The sequence below is a fragment of the Eumetopias jubatus genome, unplaced genomic scaffold (assembly GCF_037043125.1).
Source record: "Eumetopias jubatus isolate StellerSeaLion01/CBP00866 unplaced genomic scaffold, mEumJub1_p1.0 scaffold_1, whole genome shotgun sequence".
Taxonomy (NCBI): Eukaryota; Metazoa; Chordata; class Mammalia; order Carnivora; family Otariidae; genus Eumetopias; species Eumetopias jubatus.
The window spans coordinates 76,367,963-76,390,295 of record NW_028274807.1 but is presented as its reverse complement, the minus strand read 5'-3'; the positions used below and the strand labels follow the sequence as shown (position 1 = coordinate 76,390,295).

At 43.6% G+C, this 22,333-nt stretch overlaps 1 protein-coding gene across 1 annotated transcript in view; it reads right to left on the bottom strand.

The window, feature by feature from the left end:
* P3H2 (prolyl 3-hydroxylase 2) overlaps positions 1–15,248 on the bottom strand; it is a 149,571-nt gene extending 134,323 nt beyond the window's left edge. The window contains exon 1 of the mRNA XM_028101107.2: positions 14,775–15,248. Within this exon, the coding sequence (XP_027956908.1) occupies positions 14,775–15,248 (474 nt within the window). The remainder of the gene's footprint in view (positions 1–14,774) is intronic.
* Between the last annotated feature and the right edge of the window lie 7,085 nt (positions 15,249–22,333).

Genomic DNA, 22,333 nt, shown 5'->3' with positions numbered 1-22,333 from the left:
CTATGCGTCAACATCTAGGTCAAAGACTCACATGTAACAATCTGTAGAACAAGGGAGGTATTAATTATGGTAATGTAATATTTACTCTGGGACAAGGGGAAAGAGAAGAGGAGACTGTCACTTAGGAGCATTTTCTTTTCTTGTTTTAAGTCCCATGCAAATTGCTTTCCCATATATAACCTATTAGGCAAATCTTTATTATGTATACTATTGGGAGAATAGACCAGGATGATCAAATATTTACATACTTGTGAACAGTAAAATCATGGTGTTCCAGAGGGGTCTGCTCTAGGGACCTATAAATAAGTGAAAGGGCAGGCTAGTGGCAACTCACCAAAAGTGCTGGGACTTTTTTATGAGCAGGACTTTTGAAAGCAGGAGTAGGAAAGAATACTCCTAACAATGAACAGTGGCACAGTCGAGTTGATTTACTTAGGTTTGATTTAGTGTTGGTGGAAGAAGGTTGACTAAAGCCTTTTGTCAGAGATCAGGAAGACTTCTGTGGTTTCCTGCAGTAAAGCATTGGTAACAGCTCGGCCAAAGTCTTGAAATCAGGCCCATTCCAAATTGTTTTCACCATCATCACGATAATTTAAAGATCACTTAAAGAGTCTGCATGGAGACATCTGGTTCTGAACAAGATGGAATAAACTCATTTCTCCATTGATCTCCCCTTAATTACACCTAAAAATTCTGGGCATACTGTAACGAACCAACACAGGAAGACTGAAAGGTGGGACGAAGAAGGTGGACTGGCTAGGGACATAGCACTTGAACATAATAGTGAATTTTATGGATTTTCTTTTTGTCTTCCAAATATCCCAGACTGGACTCTGGAGAAGCCTGCAACCTGGAAATGCCAATGCGGGCAGATAAAAAAGCCCCCAAAAGCATGCTCTAATCAAAGGACTAAAAATGTTAGGCATAACAGAATAGAAATGTTTGTGACAGTAAGTGTTCTACTCCAGCCAAACACAAGGGGAAAAAAACATGCCCCCCCCCCCCAACGCAACTGGTCAGCTGGTTGAACAGAGAGCCTGGACTTCCACTCCCCTCTTCCCCAGGAGTAACAGGCATGACTTCCTCTCCCATCTAGAGAGTAAGGGAGACATTTCAGGGAGGAGGGAGGCAGACAGAGGGCTTCTATAAATATTTAAGAACACTTATCATATCTTTAAGTATTCTTAAATAGGCAGTCCTGGGCAGACCCCCTAGCAACTGACATAGGAAACTGATGAGAAGTAACGCTGGCAAAGGTTTGGGAACTGGGAGTACAGTGTGGAATATGGCCAGGTTTTCAGACAGGTTTTTGGATAGCATGCAAGTGAAGCAAATCAGAATAGCACTGCAAAAGCTCTATAAATGAAACTGGGTTTTCTGAGTATACTGTGAGGCACGTGCTAAGACAGGAGTACCCACCTTCAGTTCTTCAGCATGGATGCTGTGATCCATTGTTACACATACAATTTGAAAACTTTCAGTGGTACTCTGTAACTGCAACTCAATCCTCTTTAGATGTTACCGCAGAGACACTTGAGCCCAAAATCAGAGGACTGATGTGGAATATACACGTGGATATTGTTACTACTAAATAGTCCATGAGTGTGTGTTCCCATGGGTGTTTTAAGGCTTGGTAATGTTTGGTTTTGTTTTTTCTCTTTCCTTTTTCACATTATATGTTATTTATAGGGAATGTGCTGGTGATCCTAGTCTAAGATTACATTAACCAGAAATAAGAAGCAGGACAGAAGAAGGGATGTAGGACTTCTCTAATGAAAAAGTATTTAATTGATCACCCATCTGTGGGTATAAGACAAATTTTCATTTCATAAGATCATGGAGTCTTATTCACTCTGGATTGGAAAAAAAATGTGAAGTCTTATCTATCTCAGTATCACTTCAGTGCTTGACCCTTAAATGTGGCCACCCTATGAAGCATTTGTCAGACTTGTATTCGAACACCTTCTCCTGGGGCTCCCAATTATACCTGGCTAGCTCTTAGTGTTAGGAAAGTCTTCTGTGTTTGAGCCAAGATCTAGTTCTCTGTAACTTCTGTTACATGGGTCTAGTTCTTCGGTTCCTCGGTGCCATAAAGATCAATAATAATGGTCTCAGATAACGATCTTTTTAAAACCTTTTTTCTTTAGCCTTTTCATCCCTATTTCAACCTTCCTCTTATAAAACACAGTTTTGAGTCTTTTATCTTTGTCCTTCCTGGACATACTCTACCAACTCTTAAAGTACTACCACATTAATACTAGCATGACTTTCTCTCAGGTTCTGCTTTGCAGTGATTGACCATCTAAAGATGAAGACTAGCATCAGACACACTGGAAGGACTTACTTTCCTGTGACCTTTCAAACTCCTGGTATCTCATTCTACATTATATTCCATTCGAATCTCATCGCTCTCTTCTTTTCCACACGTAGCTGGTATCACTGTGTCAGTCCACTGAAGTATTTTAGAATCTCTGGCTGGCAGAGAGAAACCAGCTCTTATGAGCCATCTGGTCCAATGTTGGCCTTGTCCAAAAGGACACCTCGAGGCCTAGAGAGAAACATTAGTGATAAAACTAGAGATAGAGCCAGGGCACCTAGGTGGCACAGTCAGCTGAGCATCTGACTTCAGCTCAGGTCATGATCTCGGGGTCCTGGGATCTGAGCCCCATATGGGGCTCTGCTCAGCAGGGAGTCTCTGCCCCTCCTCCGGCTTGTGCTCCCTCTCTCTCTCCTCCCCCCCCCCACCTCTCTCTCTCACTTAAATTTTATTTTTTTTAAAGATTTTATTTATTTATTTGACAGAGAGACACAGTGAGAGAAGGAACACAAGCAGGGGGAGTGGGAGAGGGAGAAGCAGGCTTCCCTTCTTGGGGAAGGGAGCCTGATACGGGGCTCGATCTCAGGACCCTAGGATCATGACCTGAGCTGAAGGCAGATGCTTAACGACTAAGCCACCCAGGCACCCCTCTCACTTAAATTTTAAGATTTTAAATAAAATCTTAAAAAATATAAACTAGAGATAGAGCCTAAATTGCTTGATCCTAGACTAATCACCCTCCCCATTGTTATTTGAGCTACTTGCCTACGTACCTGTTATATAAGAGGCAGTCACATTTTGGTGTCTGTGATAAAGAGATGTTCTTTTGGATTCCCAAACCTAGGCCATCCCCCAGGGGTACTCAAGATCAGCGTAGGGAAGAGGCTTACAGGGGCTTAAAATTCCCAAGATGTGTTGGACTGTGGGAAGAGAATTTATCTCCTAATAGGAAACAGAGAAGGTTTGGAATGCGTTTGAACAGAGTCAATTTTTTTGGAAAAATACAAAGAAGAGGCCATAATCTCAAGGAAATTGTGAAATCAAAGGGTCAGAAAATGCAGTGGGGAAGAGAGCAAAAGGACTTTTTGCAACACAGTCCCAAGTGCCCAGTCAGAGGATGATTTTTGTTTTAGCCCAGTGGTGAAAGGAGGCTATGCTCCACTGTACAGAGAATTGAACTTGAAGCCTGTAGCTCAAACTGAGCAGGTCAGGTTCTGGTTTTTTGTGCCTCAAGGTTTTCTGAACCTACTGTATGTGTAATTATCCTCTCAGTTTATCATGATATATTGGCTTAACTTTTCTTTTGTCTTTCACCTTCCCTCACAAGTTTGCCTTCTGCCCAGATGCCAAGAGGCAAAGAATAAGTACTTTTGTGTCCGTGCCAACCTAGGTGAGCCCACAAACTTTTCATTAATAACTTCTCATGAGAGCCCAGTAAAGTAGGTATGACTATTCCATTTTCCAGATAAGAAACTCAGGTTCATCTAGGTGAGCTTTCCCAGGGTCACACAACGCATAAAAGGCAGGACTTTTTGAACATAGGTCCATTTGATGCCAAAACGCCAGCCATTGAGAAGTACATGAGAACTCAGATTTTGTCATCAGAACAACCTGCGTTCAGATTCTGACTCTGTTACATTGTACTAGCTGTATGTACATGAGAACTCAGATTTTGTCATCAGAACAACCTGCGTTCAGATTCTGACTCTGTTACATTGTACTAGCTGTATGTTCTCAGACATATTATTTAACCTTTTAGCTTCACTGTCCCTGTAGCAAAATGACAATTATACACTTAACTACTGAACAACATAGGTTTGAGCTGCACAAGTCCACTTACACACAAAGATTTTTTTTTCCAGTAAATACAGCATAGAACTATACAGCACAGTATATTTTCTCTTCCTTATTTTCTTTTTTTTAAAGATTTATTAGAGGGAGAGAGAGAGCACACTGGAGGGGGGCAGAGGGAGAGGGAGAATCCTGAGTAGACTCCCCACTGAGCAGGAAGCCCCACCCAGGCTCAATCTCAGGACCCTGAGATCATGACCTGAGCAGAAACCAAGAGTCAGACGCTTAACCTACTGAGCCACCACTTAACTCACCCTTCTTCCTTATGATTTTCTTAATAATATTTTCTCTAGCTTACTTTAAGAATACAGTATATAATGCATGTAACATACAAGATCTGTGCTAATTGACTAAGCTATTGATAAGTCTTCAGGACAACAGTAAACTATCAGTAGTTAAGTTGTTGGGGGGGTCAAAAGTTGTATGAGGATTTTCAACCATGTGGGGGTCGGTGCACTTAACCCCCATGTTGTTCAAGAGTCAACCTTACTAAGATCTGTATTAGGGTTATTATGAGAATTGGATGGGAAAAATTTTGTAAAACTTTTAGCATAATACCTGAAACAAAGTAACAGTAAATCAATAATATCTATTATTACTAAGAATCATAGCTATAAAATATACTGTCTCAAAGCTAAGTCCAATGTTTGGTTTTGGTGGGGTTTTTTAAGATAATTTTATTAGCTTTCCACAGAGATAGACATGGAATCATAAAGATGGTGAGTAACTTGGCACAGCGTAAAATGGAAGGTTGAGTTATCCTAGGATTTCAAAGAAACCTCAAGTGGAAAAATGATGTTGCCCTTAACAAACTTAGAAAGTCACTGAAACCGCAATTCACTGTACTTAGCCTTGAGGCAGTGTATTTTATAACTGTAATTATTAGCAAAATTTCCTAAAAGGTAGCATTTTGTATACTACCATATATTGATTTTTTCAAGCCTCAGACCAGTACACATTCTTTTAAAACCTATGATCAATCAAATGTATTCTTAAAACAACCAGTACTCTGGATTCAATTAATTCTCCAGCTTTTCTACCAACTCTGCTTCCAACAGTTTTTCTTTCGTAGTCCTGTTTTCCTATCTCAAAGTTTAAATTACCAGTCTTTCCTAAATGGTATTCCTCACATGCCACAAATCTTTAAACTCTGTCTTCTTCCTATCTATTCCATCGTTCTGATACAGAACACCCCCGAACTGCTCCCACATAATCACACAGGAGTATCATGTTTCTCCTCTGAGGGATTCACACTGTAACTGGATACACACTAATTTCCCTCAATGAACTATGACCTACTTGAAGGTACAGAAGATGTTTTCTTCATCTTCACATCTCCTCAGAGAGCTTGGAAAATTATTTAATTGCTGATTGGGAAACCAGCGTAGTTTCACGTAAATTAAAAGTGAACTTTTTTTTTTTAAAGTGAACATTTTTAATAAGACTCTCTCTCGTTTGGTTTCCTGTGGCATTTACTTATTTGAAAGGGATCATATCATTTGGTGATTATTCAGTGCTGTGCATGTAGAATCTCCCCCAAAGGGATGCCTTCTTTCTGTGTGTCACTGAGGAAACTCAGTGGCCCTTCTACCCTAGGCTCAAAGCAGAAACGTCTTTACTGAGAATGGGGCCTATAGCATCGCAGGACTGAAGAACAACCAATATGTTTCCAAATGACTGGTTCTAGGACAGCATGGATGTCAGCGTGTGACACCCACATGTTGCTTCATACAGCATCCTTTCACATGGGGGACTCTGCCTGGACTTTTGATTTCATTGTTCTTGTTTTCCCTTACTTAACTGTTTCTATCCTCTCTCCATCTTTCTCCCTTTATCTCTGTATCTCCCTTTGGTGGGGTCTGAATGTTTGTGTCCTCCTGAAACTCCTATGTTGAAACCTAGTCCCCAAGGTGATGGTATCAGGAGGAGGGCATTTGGGAGGTGATTAGGTCATGAAGGCAGAGTCCTCATGTATGATTAGTGACCTTATATTAGTGATCCTAGGAATCTTCCTGGCCCCTTCCACCATGTGAGGTTACAGCAAAGCAGGACTCTCACCAGACATTGAATCCATGGGTGCCAGGATGTTGGCCTCGCAGCCTCCAGAACCGGGAGAGAGAAATGTTTGCTGTTTAAAAGCCACCCAGCTTGTGGTGTTCTCTTACAGCAGCCTGAACAGACTGAGACACCCTCTGACTCTCTCTCTGTCTCAATCTCTATGTCATTTCTTCTTTTCTCTGACACCCTCTTATTTATATTCCCCACTTTCCAGACTTCTGTTTAGGGTTTGAGTCAAGCTGTTCTCTAAGAGTACGTGTGACACACAGCTAACCCCAAGAAAACTAAGAGTTGCAGTGAATTACTTTTAAATGATTAAGTTTGGGTACACTCCAAGTAGAAAGAGACGTAAGTTAATTCTGGAGTCTGGAGTTTAGAACTAAAAAGTGTTAGTTTGTATTGCTAAAGCAACCTGTCCTATCACGTTCAGTGATACAAGATACAAGCTGAATTAGTGCACCCACAGGGGAGGGCCAGCTATAGGATATAAGCCAAGTGATTTGCATCTTGGAGAAAGCAGCTTTATTTCCAATGGGTTTCCCCTCATAAAAGGTGTCAAATTATAGCCAAACATTGTCATTTTCATAAATATCCTGGACAGTGAGCACATGGCTATCTAGCCTGTATTGTCAAAAACTTGATTTAGACTTATCTCACCTTAATGTCCAGTTACCTAAAATATGGCTAAATATTTAAATCAGCGGTTCTAGGTATGCAGTGATTTTGACCCCCATGAGGTATTTTGCAATGTATGAAGACATTTTTTTTGTCACACCTGGGAGGGCTTGAGTGTGTTGCTACTGCTCTCTAGTAGGCAAAAACCATGGATGCTGCCATCCCAAAATGCACAGGACAGCCCATCACAATAAAGAATTATTCATCCCAAAATATCAATAAGCCAAGATTTGGAAACTCCAGCTTAAATGTCTACTGAAACCCTGCAGACTCCATGGCATTAGTGAGTCCTTGGCAATCCTATAGAAACAATGATTGACTGTGAAGGTCTCTGTCCCTGGTGCCATTTCTAAATGCCATATACTAGAATCAGATACTGATTGTTGATCCTGGATTTAATGTAAAAAATATTATTAAGAAATAGTTCTTGCTTCAGTGGGGAAATAATTAGTATGGTCTTCTGGGTTAGTCTTTGATACCATAACTTGAGGTCATTCTTTTAAAGACAGCCAAATCTGGTTTTAAGGTAATTCACTGTGTCTGGAGTCCTAATTATGTGTTGATTTCTTCACACAAGCCTATTGATCTTGGCAGAGTAAGAGCTAAAAATTTAGCATTCAAGCAGGAAAAAGTAATCAAAATTGGCTCACTTAACGTTTCTGTGACTGAAGGTTTGTTAACAGTTTCTCTGTTTTGCTTTGGATTTATTTACTCCATTGCATCTCTTGCTTTTCTCCAGACCCTTCCTGAGTTCCAGTCTAATTACACTGCAATCCTCAACAGTATCCCATCCCTTGCACAAAAACTGAATCCACTCTTTGCAGATAATGAATTCCAGTAGGATCATTCTGATACCCCTGAACTCCTGGAAAATCTGACATTTTGGGTCTCTCTCTCTCTCTCTCACTTATTCATTTCCCTTCCAAAGAAGAGTGTTCGCCTCATTCATCTGCATTAGGCTTATTGGGGAAGAGCATTAACCCAGGTTCCTATTCCTGAGTTTTTTCTCAGAAGTAGGCAGAATAATAGTTCAAGGAATAACACTGCATAAGGGAGCTTTTATTTTCCGGGTTTATTCCATTTAGCAAACGATGTGTTTCCCTTTAATTTGGTTGAGTTAATGTTTTCACTGTGAGTCTTACATATAAACAGTGGTCATCAGCAGTGTCACAGAGGTGAGACTCAGGGTTCTTGGGTTCTAATCCTGGCTCTTCCATTAAATTGCTGGATAAATTTGGACGACTTGATTCTCCTTTAGGCTCTATTTTCCCATCTGTAAAATGGGATGGTTGGAACACTGATGTTCCATGAATGTGGCAGTGAGCAGCTGCAGAAAGATGGGGAGCTTGGAGGGGAGAGGTACATCTTCCCAACATATGCCCAAGTCTTGCATAAGACATATGGGGGAAAGAGACATTTAAAAAGTTTCATAGAACTAGATGCCAATGTCTGTGTATCAAATTAAACAAGAGGCTCAATGGCCTTCATTTAATTAGTGCCAGAAACCTGCTATTACCTCTCCCACTACCCGCCTTTCTCTCTCCTCTATCAACCCCCTCAACCTTCTCCTTTTCAGATGTGACTGCACTGTGTGGATCACTGACAGGACAAGGAATCAGGGAAGAGAGGCAGAAAGAGAAATAAGTATAGAAAACAAAGTAAAGCAGAAAGGGGTGTGGTCAAGTGAAGCCAGCTTCTTCCAACAACAGTCTGCAACCCTCCTCAATCCTGAAAACCAAAAATCATACACTCAGCACAAAAGCATACCAAATCACTTTTTTAAAGATGTGTTTGGGCCATTTGGCAAGTGAGGGTTAGCTCTCATGGAAATTACATGGCTAGGAAGTCAGACAGCAGCAAAGGAGGGATGGATAAAAGGACAGAGAAAGAATTACAGGAGAAAAGCTGAATGGAAAAAAAAGACAGGAGAAATTACTTTTCCTAATGAGAAATGCAAAATTTTCCACCAGACAACTATGACTCTTGGCTGAGTGGCCTATGTATCATGTGAATGAAAATGCAGGGTGGGCAGGGCAGTCCAGTGTCTGCTCTGTCTTGTGTCTGCTCCATCTCTGAAGGCAACAGGTCCACTGCAGGTCTCGGCTACACCACGGATTCACCAGACCGCCCTTCGGGAGGTAGCCATGCCCATTGCATAGAGTCTGGAAAGAACACTGGCCATAAATTAGAACACTTACCTTCTGCACTCAGCTCCACCTACTGACTCTTCTTGATTTGGCATGGAACCTGAGGCCAGTGTCATCAGGTATTAGGTGACAGGGACAGACTTCATGATCACTAAGGGTCCTTCAAGCTGTAGCATTATATAGTTCCAATCAATACTACTTGTCGCCCTTGCTACACCACAATACTTACCCTCTCTCCCAGCTCTAAGATGTGTAAGTGATTCTAAGAAATCCAGTTTACTCAATTCCTTGGCAATACAAAGGAACATTATAGCAAATTTTCATTTTAGGTGAACCCACCCACCTTCCAGAACGTGTCAAGATCCCCCCATGAAGCAAGCCGACATTTTATTAAACGTTCCCAAAAGAATTCCACACAGCTATCCCTTTGGAGTTTATCAGTGAGCAAATAACAATAGCGACAGAATACACTGGATGCTCAGAGATGGGATCTGTGAAGAGAGACAATTTATTGCTTTCTTTTATTAAAACCTATAGGGAATCTCTGATTCACCCGACTACGGAGAAAATTTATAAGCACTTGCTACTCTCATCAAATTGAATTTTAAAGCTCCTGTGGCACGTACTATTTGTAATCTCAATGGATGAACGCTTACGAGCTGACAGGGCCTCCAAATAGCCAGCCCCCTCTGGGAGATGACTAAGATTCTGATTCCTTGGCTCAGATGACCTAAAAGCTGCTAGACAAACAATCTCCCATGTTCCCGTCCCAAGAAATGGGACAGAAAGATGGTACTAGTAGAATTTGATGACTCAAGCATAAAAAAAGTCTCAATTGTGGGGGGCGGGGGGAAGCCTCATCCCCGAGGAAATAATCCCTCGGATAATTTCAGAACAGCTATTTCAGCTATTTCAAGAAGACATAAAGTCAACTTCTTATTTGATATAATTTGGGGATAAAATGTACATAGTCCACATATAGATAAAAAAAAAGAGACTGGAAAATGGGATACAAAAAAGGTTTTTACTCTGAACTAACAGTTGTGACCTAGGGTTTCCATTTTTTGTTTTGTTAAGGCATTCATCTAGAAAGAAAAAGAAGTTGATAAAACAGATTAAAAGTGAGAAAGTTCCTTGAGTTTACTTTTCTTTTCTAGAAACCACTAATAAAATAGATTATGGTCAAGAAAAAGGGAGTTTAGGGAGATGACTTCAGGAGGGAGATAGGATTGCCTAACTTAATTGCTATTTCCTCTCCTCTCCCCCCCTTTAATCCTGAGAAGAAAAACAAAGGTCAAATGGCCCAAAGCACCAACTCAGAAACAAAACAGGCAGGGGCAAACCGGTTTTAAGTAAAAAAAATAAATAAGCGCCAGTTGTTTTTCGCTTTTTGTTTTGTTTTGTTTTTTTATTGAATGGCTGGGAACAGTGGGAGAAAAACAGTCACTGTCCAAGTATTCCTGGTGATCAAGCACAGAGATAAGGGAAAAAACTCTCTTTTTACATTTGTTTAAATTCAACAAATGTACATAAAGCAGGCACAATGCGTCCAGGGTTTTCTGAAGCACAGTGTTAAATAGTAATTAAATTGGAAAGAAAGATGGAGGGGAAAGGAACAGAGTTCTACAACATTAGCCAGAACTTACAAGTAGAAGAGTGAGAAGTCAAGGAATCTAGTCTTTCTTTAACTTTCTCCTGTGTCTGATCAGCCAGGAAACCGAATAACTAGGGTGAGAACACCTCCTGCCACCACTCAGAGACCTTTCTCCACAATATTTCAGACACAAGAAACCAAGCTATTACTCATTCAACAAACATACACTGACCTTTTACTGCTACTGCTCTCTGTTTTAGATATCTGGGGGGAGTATAGATGCTGAGGACCAACTCAGACCTATGGTACCCCATCTGGAAACTCCCACTTTGGGAGATAAAAAAGTGAGTAAGTTCTTTAATGTCAAGGAGCTCACGTAAGTGATAGGCAAATACATGAATTCTCAAAAAACAAAGTTAAAAATGAAACATGTTACGAGAGGAAGAGATTCCTTGCTGTGGACATTCAAAGGAGGCAGAAAGGGTGTTCTTGTGGGAGTTGCAGAGGGCGTGAAGGAGGGCCTCACAGAGACAGGTATATTTGTGTTAGGAGAGTTACCATTTGAACATGTACAGCAAGAGAAGGAAAAATCTACTGCTGTAACTAGTAAGAAGAAGAAACAGGTCTCCATTGTTTTTTTGGGAACTAGGCCCTGTCCTGAGTACCTTACATAAGTCTTCTCTTAAATCTCACCTAAGCCAGTCAAGTAAGTCCTATTATCTCCCCATGTTGCACATGGAGGAAGCAAACCACAGAAAGTTCATGTAATGTGTTCACGGTCACACAGCCAGAGCCTGAGGAGGTAAATTTCATGCCAGAGCCCACCTGCCTCCCAGAGAATAAACAAAACCCAGGTAGGCAAAAGTATCAGGTACAGAAGACCAAGCAGTCGTGTTCCCTCTGGTGGGAGTGTGGCAAGTCAGGGAGACAGCACCATGAAAGCCAAGGGGGAGCCAGGCTGTGGATGCTGCATTCGGCTATGTGGGCTTTATAAGGCAGCAAGGAGAAACCACTGAAGGTTTCTGAGCAGAGAATATGATGATGAAAATTCTATCTTGGGCTTTGGGCTATGAATCATGCATGAGTTATATCGTACAATCTGAAATGATAAAAATCGACGTTTTAAGAGTCTCACCCTGTGTTTAAACAGAAAGGCAGGGCTAGGAACCAAGGAGGACCACTGCCCCATAGCTGTCCAGACAAATTCCCAACGTGCCATTTCTCAAGGAATATTCTACAGAGCAGAACTTAAGATAAACACAGTGAGTGTCTATCACACCACAGGACAAGGACCTACTCATCCCTGGAGCTGTCCAAATCCGGCTGAAGCATAGCCCTGGGGACTGCAGCATTCCCTGGGACCTGAGGCGACCCAGTGGGGGCAGTGGGCACAGCACAGCCACGGGCGTCAGTTACTGACAAAGGCCAGACTCCCAACTATCACTCCTGGGCTCATTTCATCAAATCACGTTGGCTCTGCCCTTAAATACGCAACACTGAATGAGCCCCTTTCCCTCTCCAGCTCTCCCTTTCCTCATCAGTGAAATGAGAAATGGAACTTGTCGGGACTCAGATTTCATAATTCTCAATACATCTTCCTCTCCAACACACCAGTAGAAAGGATCTGCTTCCATCAGTGGCTCACTAACTGGGATCTGGTGGGGGAAGCGCAGCTCCGGAAAGCCTCTACAGCTGGTAAATCCTAACATGAGAATAACTGTGCTTCCTTATCTCTAGGAAGCCCACTAGTTCCGACTGTATCATAGGATTCACAGTGCTTGAATTCTGGCTGCAAACTCCTCATTGAATTCAACGTGGCCCAGGATTATCCTTTTCAAGAGCAAATGGATCGCTGAGGTCCAAAGTAATTCAACAACATGAGGGGCCATGCTCATATCTGAGCATGTCCAGGGAACTCCACATTCTATCACCAGGGAGCAAACACTTCTGAATCCATACTTGTCAGAGCCTGACAGTACTCTGTTGTTATTTGAGAATTTGGTTTTACTCTCAAAGGATGGTATCTGCATGCATGGGTGCGTGCGTACGTGCATGTGTTTATGATTAAAATTCCCAGGAAGCCAAGCAGAGACTGAAACTGTGGAGTTCTTGGGAGAGGGGAGGGAAGAACCATGGTACACCTTCTTACGTGTTCACGGAGACACTCCTACACACTCAATCATCAGAAATGAATTTCCAAAGAAATACAAATATCTCCTCCTTAAGAGATTATCAATTATGTAGATGCAAGAAGCTCTGCTTATTAGAAGAGACTTGCTCTGTTCTTAGAAACACTGCTGGTCAAACAGAAATTAGCACATGGGTTCACATATTTTGGGGAGAACTTCTTAAACTATGTTGGTTTATGAGATCATACCTAACAGTTCACCCACAGAGGTGCCCATGAGTGACTAATTCCTATAACCAATTCACTGTAAAACTCTGAGGCATCTAAAACGTGTATCTTCACCTTCTTTGACCTCTGACCGGGGGACTGAAGCAGAATGACTGATCAACGTAGCATTAACAGCGATGCGAGCTTAATTACAGAACTAAAGAAACCCACATTATAAGAGTTACCTCATAGTTATTTATAAGATTGGAGAAGAATGAGAAATGAAAATCTCTCCAAGATGTGTGACAGAACTATCAGCAGGACTGCCAACCTCACATCTGAGACTCCGGGGAAGACTGGGCTATTGGGACCAAACTCGACCACCCATGTTCTATCCCGGGAACTGGCTCAGGATATATTCTGCTGTCAGGTACTTAAGGTCTCCACCCTCTCTGCTATTGAATGATTTCTCTAAGACCACCAAAAATTAGGCCATTCAACCAAAAAAGATCAGATTTATACTTAATGCATGGTTTAGCAAATTCATCAAGAGGCAAAAACAAGCAGGAGACAAATCCTGGAAAGGATTCAGGCTTGATCCTTATTTCTTACCCAAGATATTAGTCTAGTGAGCCCCAGCCCCTCAGCCCTATTACTGGGACTTAAGAGTTAGTCTCAGTTGTGATTTCCTGAACTCCACAAAAGACTGCACATGTCCAGTCTCCTTCCCACCAGAGCACAGACTTTGTAGGATGGTGTGCACATGGATCTGTACATGGTGTGTATTTTTGCTACCCTAGAAATACAGCCTGGTCTATTGGCTAAAGCTAAGGGGGGGCACCCCACAAAGCTGCCAATTCAGCAGATGTAGACGAGACACTGATCTATTGACATAAAAAGCCAGAAAGTGGGGGTTGGGGGAGAAAGTAAAAGTTCAGAGCAACATGGACTGGGAGAGGGGGTTTTCCAGAAACACAGACTAAATTCCCTCTGTGAAGCATCCAGATAGATCTCCGAAGTTGCAAAAATACCAATATACACCGTGTACCTCCTGACACTAACTTCAGGTGGGTTGAGTCCCCTCCCCGCCACACACAAAATAAAACCCAAAGGACAGTACCGGGCATCTGATGTCAAATAACTCACTCCAATACTTACCTCCAGAAATCAGAAGCCCTCTACTAAAGGAGGCAAAGTCAGCACTTGGGTAGATACCTGCAGAGAGTTTGCCTCACACAGATTCACCTCTCCCACTACACGTTCTCTTTAAGTTTTGATCTTTACTGTTCTGTAGGTGCAGGGGAGAACAGAGAATAACAAATTTGTTCCAGAGCAAGTCAACTTTTAACTCTGCTTTATGAGGATGTTCTCTTGTAAACTTTCAGAATAAAGGTGCAGACTGAAGTGTAGGAGGGATGAGGGAGTGGAGAAGGAAGAGAAACGGGGATGAGCTTAGACCAAGAAATGGAGCGAGAGAAGACCTTATACTAGACCCAGCTCCGGCAAAGCCTCAAAAATTAGTGCTGAATGGGCACCTTAAGCATCATCTTACCAATGCAGTCCTCTTCATGAGACAAGTTGATGCCCAAGGAGCTAATGGCTTACGCAGGTTCCACCTAGTGTTTGTTACAGAGCCTGGGCCACCAGATACCTACATGCACAAACACGGGACAGGTTCAAGGAGACCCACACTGAAAGGGTAATGAGCAGAGCGCCGGCTCAGGGACTGGGGCGGTGGGGAGGGCTCGAGAGCGCGTCCCGGAGTCTCAGGGGGCGTTAGCTGTGCGCTCTGCGTACCTTGATGTAGGCTCGCTGCAGGTAGTTGTAGGGCACTCTGCGCTGGAAGTCGCTGCGCACATCCTCGCTGACGCGGTGGCGGGACGCGGGGCCCCCCAGGCGCTGGGTCTGGCAGCTGCGGTAGCAGCGCGCCCGCTGCAGCAGCGCGCGGAAGAAAGGAAGCTCGGCCGCGGGGCCGGCGCCGGGGGGCGCGAGCGGGCGGCGCGCGGCGCAGTGGCGGGCGCAGCGCGCTCGGACCTCCCGCAGGCGCCAGTGGCTGCGCAGCGCCGCTTCCAAGTCGCGCACCGCTTGCTCGTAGTCCTCGCTGTAGTAGGCGGCCACGCCGCTAGCGTAGAGCAGGTCGAAGGGCTGCAGAGGCCCGGGCTCGCGCGGCAGCTCCGGGCGCGGGCTGTCCGGGGGGCCGCCCCACAGTGGCGGCGGGAGCAACAGCAGCAGCAGCAGCGGCGGCAGCGGCGCCCAGATGCGCTCCCGCATCCTCCGGCGCGGAGAGGCGCGGGACGGCCACGCACCAAGACGGCTCCCGGCACCTGGCGTCAGGGCCCCGTCTCCCACCTCCGCGGTGAGAGCGCCGGCCCCGCCGCGATCCGGCTGCCCCGCGAGCCCCAGGTGACCGCCGGCGCTCAGCGGACTGAGAGGCGGAGGCCGGGTCGGTCGGCCGGCCGCTCTTAAAGGGACGCCCACAGCTCACACGCTCCTCCTGCTGCCCGAGCCTCCGCGAGCCGCTCGCCGGCGTTCAGCGCGCGCCCTGCAGGCCTGGACCTCGCCGCCCGCACGCCAGGCGCCGCACCGCCCAGTGCCAGCCAGAGAGCGGGCGCCGCTTGAGGCCAGCCTGGGGCGAGAGCTTTCCACGTGGGCTCCCTTGCGCGTGGCAGAATGGTTGGGAATACTCCCTTTATAGAGAGGAGGGAAACCCGGCTTAGTGAGGTTAAGATTCTAATCATTTTCTGGAATTCGTGCATGACCGTAGTTTGCAGTCTTTCACCTTCAGAGGAAGCACTGAAGCGCCATCTCAGGCTGGGAGGAAAGCACCAGGGGACCAATTGGCCCAGGTGCGGAGACTTGAGGAGAAAGGCGAGAGGTGAGTTCAAGTGTATAGAACTGTGAAAAGGCAAAGGGAACTACTCAGTCCTGGGCCTATGGAATCAAAAGCTTGCTGCTCCTTCCCATAGGAAGGGTCCCTCCCTTGCCTTCGCACCCCACGTTGCAGGAGTGTGTGTCTGCATTGGAGCAGGGGTAGGGGCAAGAGCGAAGCAAAATAGCCCACCTTTCTGTGCACAGGTCGTATCACAGGACCTAGAGAACCTTTGGAAGAAGGTGAGACTGTCTTTACAGTCTGCCTGTTAGTGTACCGACTGTGTGACCTTGTGCAGCTGAGCCTCCCGTTTCCGCATTCCTACAACAGACAAAGGTCCCAACACATCAAATGTTTTCATATGTAAATTCTTTTTTTAAAAGATTTTATTTATTTATTTGAGACAGAGAGAGAGAGAGAGCATGAGAGGGGTTGGGTCAGAGGGAGAAGCGGACTCCCTGCTGAGCAGGGAGCCGGATGCGGGACTCGATTCCGGGACTCCAGGATCATGACCTGAGCCGAAGGCAGTCGCTTCAACTGAGCCACCCAGGCGCCCTTCATATATAAATTCTTATTTTAAGAGTTAAAAAGGCAAATAAAGAGGGATGAGAATGCTGAAAGAAAAGGCTACCAGACTCCAGCACAACTTTCGCTGGAGGCTTTCCTGTTGCCCTGCTTCTCCTCTTTCATAACTGAGCCACAGTGTTCCCCTCTTTCCTGTTCTTGGCTCCAAACTCTCACAGAGATTCCGGAGAGCTTACTCACTGGATCCTTGACTCCTCCAACCTGCCTCCTGAAGGCATTCCTGTGTTCTAGTGCCTGTGGCAATTTCCCCAAAGTCTCCTTGGCCACTGGGATGGTGAGCAAGGGGGAAGGGGGATGGGAAAGAGCCACACCTCTCATGTAGTTGATATAATGTTCAAAAAAAGTCTTTCGTGTGGAATCCCCACTATGCTGAGGAGGTTGCCGGAGTTTTATGCTCATTCCTTCGTTCATTTTGTTGGGTTTGACCACTCTGACCATGAACAGCCTTGGCTTTGTAATTCCAAGGGACACCAAAGAATCATGCTGTTATTATTTTTCTCCACCAAACGTCACTCATTCTGGCTCATCTCACTGGTGGAAAAGCTCCAATTTGGAGCTGAGTGTGTACTGAATGCTTTGAATGTTCAGTATGTCAGAATTTGCACTTGGGTCATCCACCCAGACTTTTTCTCTAGGGATTGTCTCTCTTTTCAGATAAGACTCAAGAGTCCAGAGTCATCAGTGCACTTGTGGAAGGTTCTGGAAGCACACTAGGCTAGGAAGTCCTCCTGTGTGATTGGGGATAAAGTGCCGGGAGGCTCTGCTATAGATTCTACATTCTGTGTCATTTCCACATCATTTTATAAATGTCAATTACATTCCTATCTTTGGATGCCTACTCTCAATTAGGTATTCTAGGGGAAGGAGGAGATGAATAAGCCATGGTTCTTATCCCTGGAAGCTCACAATGTTGTATAGGAGACAAACTTCGTATATGGAACTATAATACAAGGTAGTGAGTAAGGGACAGGCAAGGCGAGGCAAGGAGAGACAGGGAGGGCTACATGACTGGGCTCCTGCAGGGGGCTACTTAAGGAGGCTCACAAATCCCAGGTGTGGAGAAATGTTATACACAAGATAGTAACCAAAGAGAAGGGAACACCTTGTTTGTTCTCATGATAGTTACAAGTCCACCCTGTTCGTTCTAAATATAGACAGGGTACTCTCATTCATAAATCTACCGTGATATTGACAAGAAACTTACCAGGTTCCCTGTTCAGTTTTCTATAAAAGGAACCGTGAAAGCCCTCAGTGCAAGCCTTCCAACACCCCTCTAACTCAAGAGCTTTTTTACCTGAGGCCCACAGGTCACACAGATAGGCAGTGGCAGGAGTAGCATGATTCATTTTATGTACTGAAATGTAAAACATGCATGCTTCATGTCACGGAGCACCGGATGCTGGTAGCTTTGTGAATTTTTTAAGAAAGGGAAAAGAAAGAAAAATGCAGGAAAGTAAGAGAAAAAAAAAGATGATGTGGAAAAGGGAGCCACTGGAAGTGGCAGATATTGGAGTGTCTGCTAAGATGGGTATGAACTGGGAGAGTGCAATTTTGCTTTTGTTCCCCATTCCTTACAAAGTCAGAGAACAGCCAAAGCACAAGAGAATCCATCCAAAAGCTTTAAAAGGGATTCAATCACTTCCTTTTTTATTATATTTGGAATGAATCTTGACAGAAGCTTGAATTTCCTTTTGACTTCTGTTTGCAAGTTGACAGCATCATCATACCCACTTGCTTCAGGGAACCTCCAACAGCAGAAAGGAATTCAGAAAAGAGGAGATCCTCAGATGCTTCTTATTTTCTCCAAATCAGCATGGTTTTTCAAAGCTGACTTCTCTCTTCAAAATCACGATGGGAACAATAAAAAGTGTCCTCAGACTTCAGCAGGAGACTTAATCAACACTTTCCATAAGCAAATCTAATATTTACTTATTTTGATCATGTGTAACCAGGGCTCTTGCTTGCCCCGAATATCTTTGATTCCTTTAGAATGAAAGGAATAATTCTCACTATGCAACAACCCAACCCTGTTCAGCTGCTCTTAATGCTGGCAACAAGAGAGCTATTTGGAAGACTTTTTTCTTACGCAAATAGGATCATCTGAAGACTTTTTTTTTCCTCCAAATAAGTTAGTGTGAGAGGCAAGCCACCAACAATCTATCGTAAGAAAAAAAAAAAACCTCCATGGTGAAAGAGGGTTTTTTTTTAGAAAAATTAATATTTAACTTACACTTAAAATCAAACAGGAGTTGCCACATTCCAGGACTGTTCCCTTCTAATTTCCTTAATAGCTCTGTCCCTGTGCTTACCTTAATTCCTAATTGAGCTCTGTAATTCCAAATCAAACAAAACACTGAAAACAGTCCCTGCACTCCTGTCATGGAGACAGTCTAAACTCATTCCTTGGGAGACTCGCATTTTAGTTGAACAAGAAAAAAGTGAAATAAGAATGCTAATTATTCCCAAAATAATTTAAGCTAAAAACACAATTCAGAGTGAAATCAAGAGAATTGGGTATATCCTGTGTTTCTGGGTGTTACGCCAGTTCTTTTCACAAATATTTAGACATGTCACTTTCCGGGCTCTTTTTGAGTAAGACATTCGTATTATAATTTTACCAGTGAGAAAAATGAGACTTATAAAAGAAGGACGGTTTGCCAAAGGCCGCCAGCTTACAAGTTACACGGCCAGGGCTGAAGCCTACCTACTGTCTCTCCTGCTGTATTGTGTTGCCTCTCCCTGTTACTCAAAAGTCTTCATAGCTCCTGTCAAAATTCTGCTTTGGTTAAACTTGTACAAAGCACATTTTTTCTTTAGTCACAAATTTTGTTGTATGTTCCTCATTCAGCTAGAGTCACAAACTCAATACACTTTTTTTTTTTTGCAAAATAAATATGGACATAGGGTGTGTGTGCATTTGTGTGTGTATATAAAACTACAGACCTGTACCCCTGAAACAAATAATACATGATATGTTAATAAAAAGAAAGAAAAAACTGTATGTATTAGAGGCTGAATATGACCCTGAACTCGACCTGACAGGCGACAACAATGCATGTAGCAACAGTCATGACTATGAGAGTAGATAGGTCTTAATTCATTCCTATGGAAGAGAGGCCAGATCACTGTGCAGGCACCCAAAGAAAAACTTACTCGTGAGAAATTCTGGGAGAGATTACTCTGTACATATGGGCGATCCATTATTCTGAGATTAGCCTCATGCCCTGCCTATCTTTGAGACCCCCTGCCCATCTCCTTCTCTGAGTTCTCCGAGCGGGGGCTCCCTGATCCCACATTTCAGGCTCAGCCCTGCTGTAAGCTCTTGAGACTGAATCGGGGCCCAGTCATGCAGTAATCCAAGGAGGTTCTCCCGTGAAAAAGTCAGCCCCGCTTTCTCCTGCTGGCCTGCTGGGCCCTTGAAATCTAGTTTAGAAACTGAAGCCATGTCCTCTGCTGTTGGGGTATTAGGGTTGATGATTAATCAATTCTCCAACTTCAACTTTAGAACCACTTGAGTAGATGCAGAAGTGGAAGCAATAAAGACCCAAATATTAACTTTTATCGCTGAAAAGCAGGTTTGGAGACTGTGGGTTTTAGTATGCAGTAAATGGTCTTTCTGTTACTTTTGCCACCCACACCCTCAAATCAAACCTACCTGCCTACTCTCAGCTAGGGAACTTCTGAAGCACTACTCTAGAAGTGCCTGTAGCAAGACAGGTGAGGGAAATAGGGACTCCCCTCCGACATTCTACTTATCTAAACAGAACAGTGATCAGCCCCGTTCCTCTGAAATGGGGCCCCACCTTGCTCCTACTCTCTGTAACTGAGATTCTTCCTAAACCAAGCCCCTGTTTCCAGCTGTCACACATCACTAATGCTAGTCACCTGCCTAAACCAGGACTTGGTTCTTGTTGACAGAATCCTGGGGAGTGAGCTTCTTTGCTCCTCTGTGGCACCCTCTGTCTCGTCATATAGCTACCCCTGATGATGGTCACCTGGCTGAGTTTCATCTCTTGCTTGCTGATTCTTTGTCCCTAATTCTGGTCCACCAAAGTGCTTCTGACCAGTTGTCGGGACCTTCCTTCCAGATCTGGTCTACCTTGCTCTCAGTGGCCTCCAAGTACACGCTCTGCACTGGGGCCCATCCTGGCTTACAGCAGAGCTGTTGGTGTTCTCGTCTGTCCGGCCTCAGCTTCATGGGGGAAAGGATGGACAAGACCACTTCACATTGAATCATAGCTTGTACCCATTTCCAGCAAAAACATAGGCTGCCGTGAAAATAGATGGAAAGTTTATAAAGGATCACTAAATTCCCTTATAGCATTAGACTTCCATTTGGGTTCAACTAATACCAGTTGAGGTTTCTGAGCTGGGTACATTTTGTGGTTTTATTTGATCCTTGGGGCTAGGAGATGGGGAGAAGCTAAGGATATGATATTATAAGAACTATACAAACAAATTTGGGTAGAAAAAGTTGGCTTTTTGTTGTTTTCATTTGTTTGTTAAAATAAAGAAAAAAAAGTCCACAGAGGAAATAAGTTACAGAGGCAGGATTTGAATCTGAGTCCAGAGCCCACCATCCTCATGAACCCTTTCTTTTCCTGTTAAGAGTTTCCAGACATGAATTCTTTTTAGCCCTGCCAACAGAAGCTTTGTTCTAGCCAACTTCTCCAACCTTCTGGTAGCCTCCAGATCATCTTCTGTTGGGATCACAGGGAAATAAAAAGAGCCAAATATTAGGGCAATACAGCCTGAGCTATTAAAAGTCCCTAATTCTAGAGCTAGGTGCCCATCTCTCTCATTTTCTAGTCTTTTTTGTCCACATCACTATTTCCTTCTTTTAGGACATTTCTAACAATGTCTGCATCTTGACTGGTCAGATCTGTGGTACCTGCATGCTAGCATCCCCACTTCTCTGGGTAACATCTAGATGTGCCTCCACCAGGACTGTTGAGCCTCTTCTGTTCTGTTCTCTAGTATCCGATAGGTACAAGCAACCCATCCAACCTGCTGTAGCATAAGGCCTCTCTAAGTCTCAAGAAGATATATAGTCCTTTCCCACCTTAGCCCCAGAAATCTCAGCATCTCATTAACAGCCTTGCCTTGGCACACCTAGGATAAATCCTTGTGAGGTAAAAAAAGGATATCATATATACATTGTTTAGTTTAAATATATATACAAATTAGTGCATCTTTTACCAAAATCTCATTTGTAGACACAGAGATTAACAACCCATGTGATTTACTATCACCTATAGCATAAAAGGAAATTAGATACAGAGAAAACTGCATAATATATGTATATATGTATATGTGTATATTTTCTCATACATATGTATTTGAGAAAAAGGTTAGAAAGAAAAATAGTTTTGCTTTATTTTTGAACAAAGAAATTGTTCTCCACAGAAACTTTCAAATTCTTCAAAAAAACCTGGTAATCAAAATAAAATTATCAAAGCTAAAATACCAAAAGTATATCTTAAAATTGATTATTTTGCTTATCATCATGATTTTAAGGAATTCCTTCAGGAACACCGGCAGTACCCTTTTAAAATCAACAATGTGCCTCTGCTGGAGAACTTGTCACTCATCATGCCTAAATACTTTAGATTCTGACTTCACTACTCATTTTAACTCCCCTGAAAATAGATTCCAGCTTCCTGATTATCTGACCACCTGTTCCTCCTCACCAGCCTGGCTGGGTGCCTGCCTGTAGTTTCTTTAACCACGCTGTCCCATCTCCAGTCCACTCCTGCTGTGTTCGCTTCCAAATTACCTTTCATCCGCAGTAGCTGACCATGTTCAGATTGCCCAAATGGAAATATACTCCAAGAGATATCTCCTGATCATCATCCTCTTAGTCTCCTGGGCAGAAAGAGATTTACTAGATCTCAACACCATG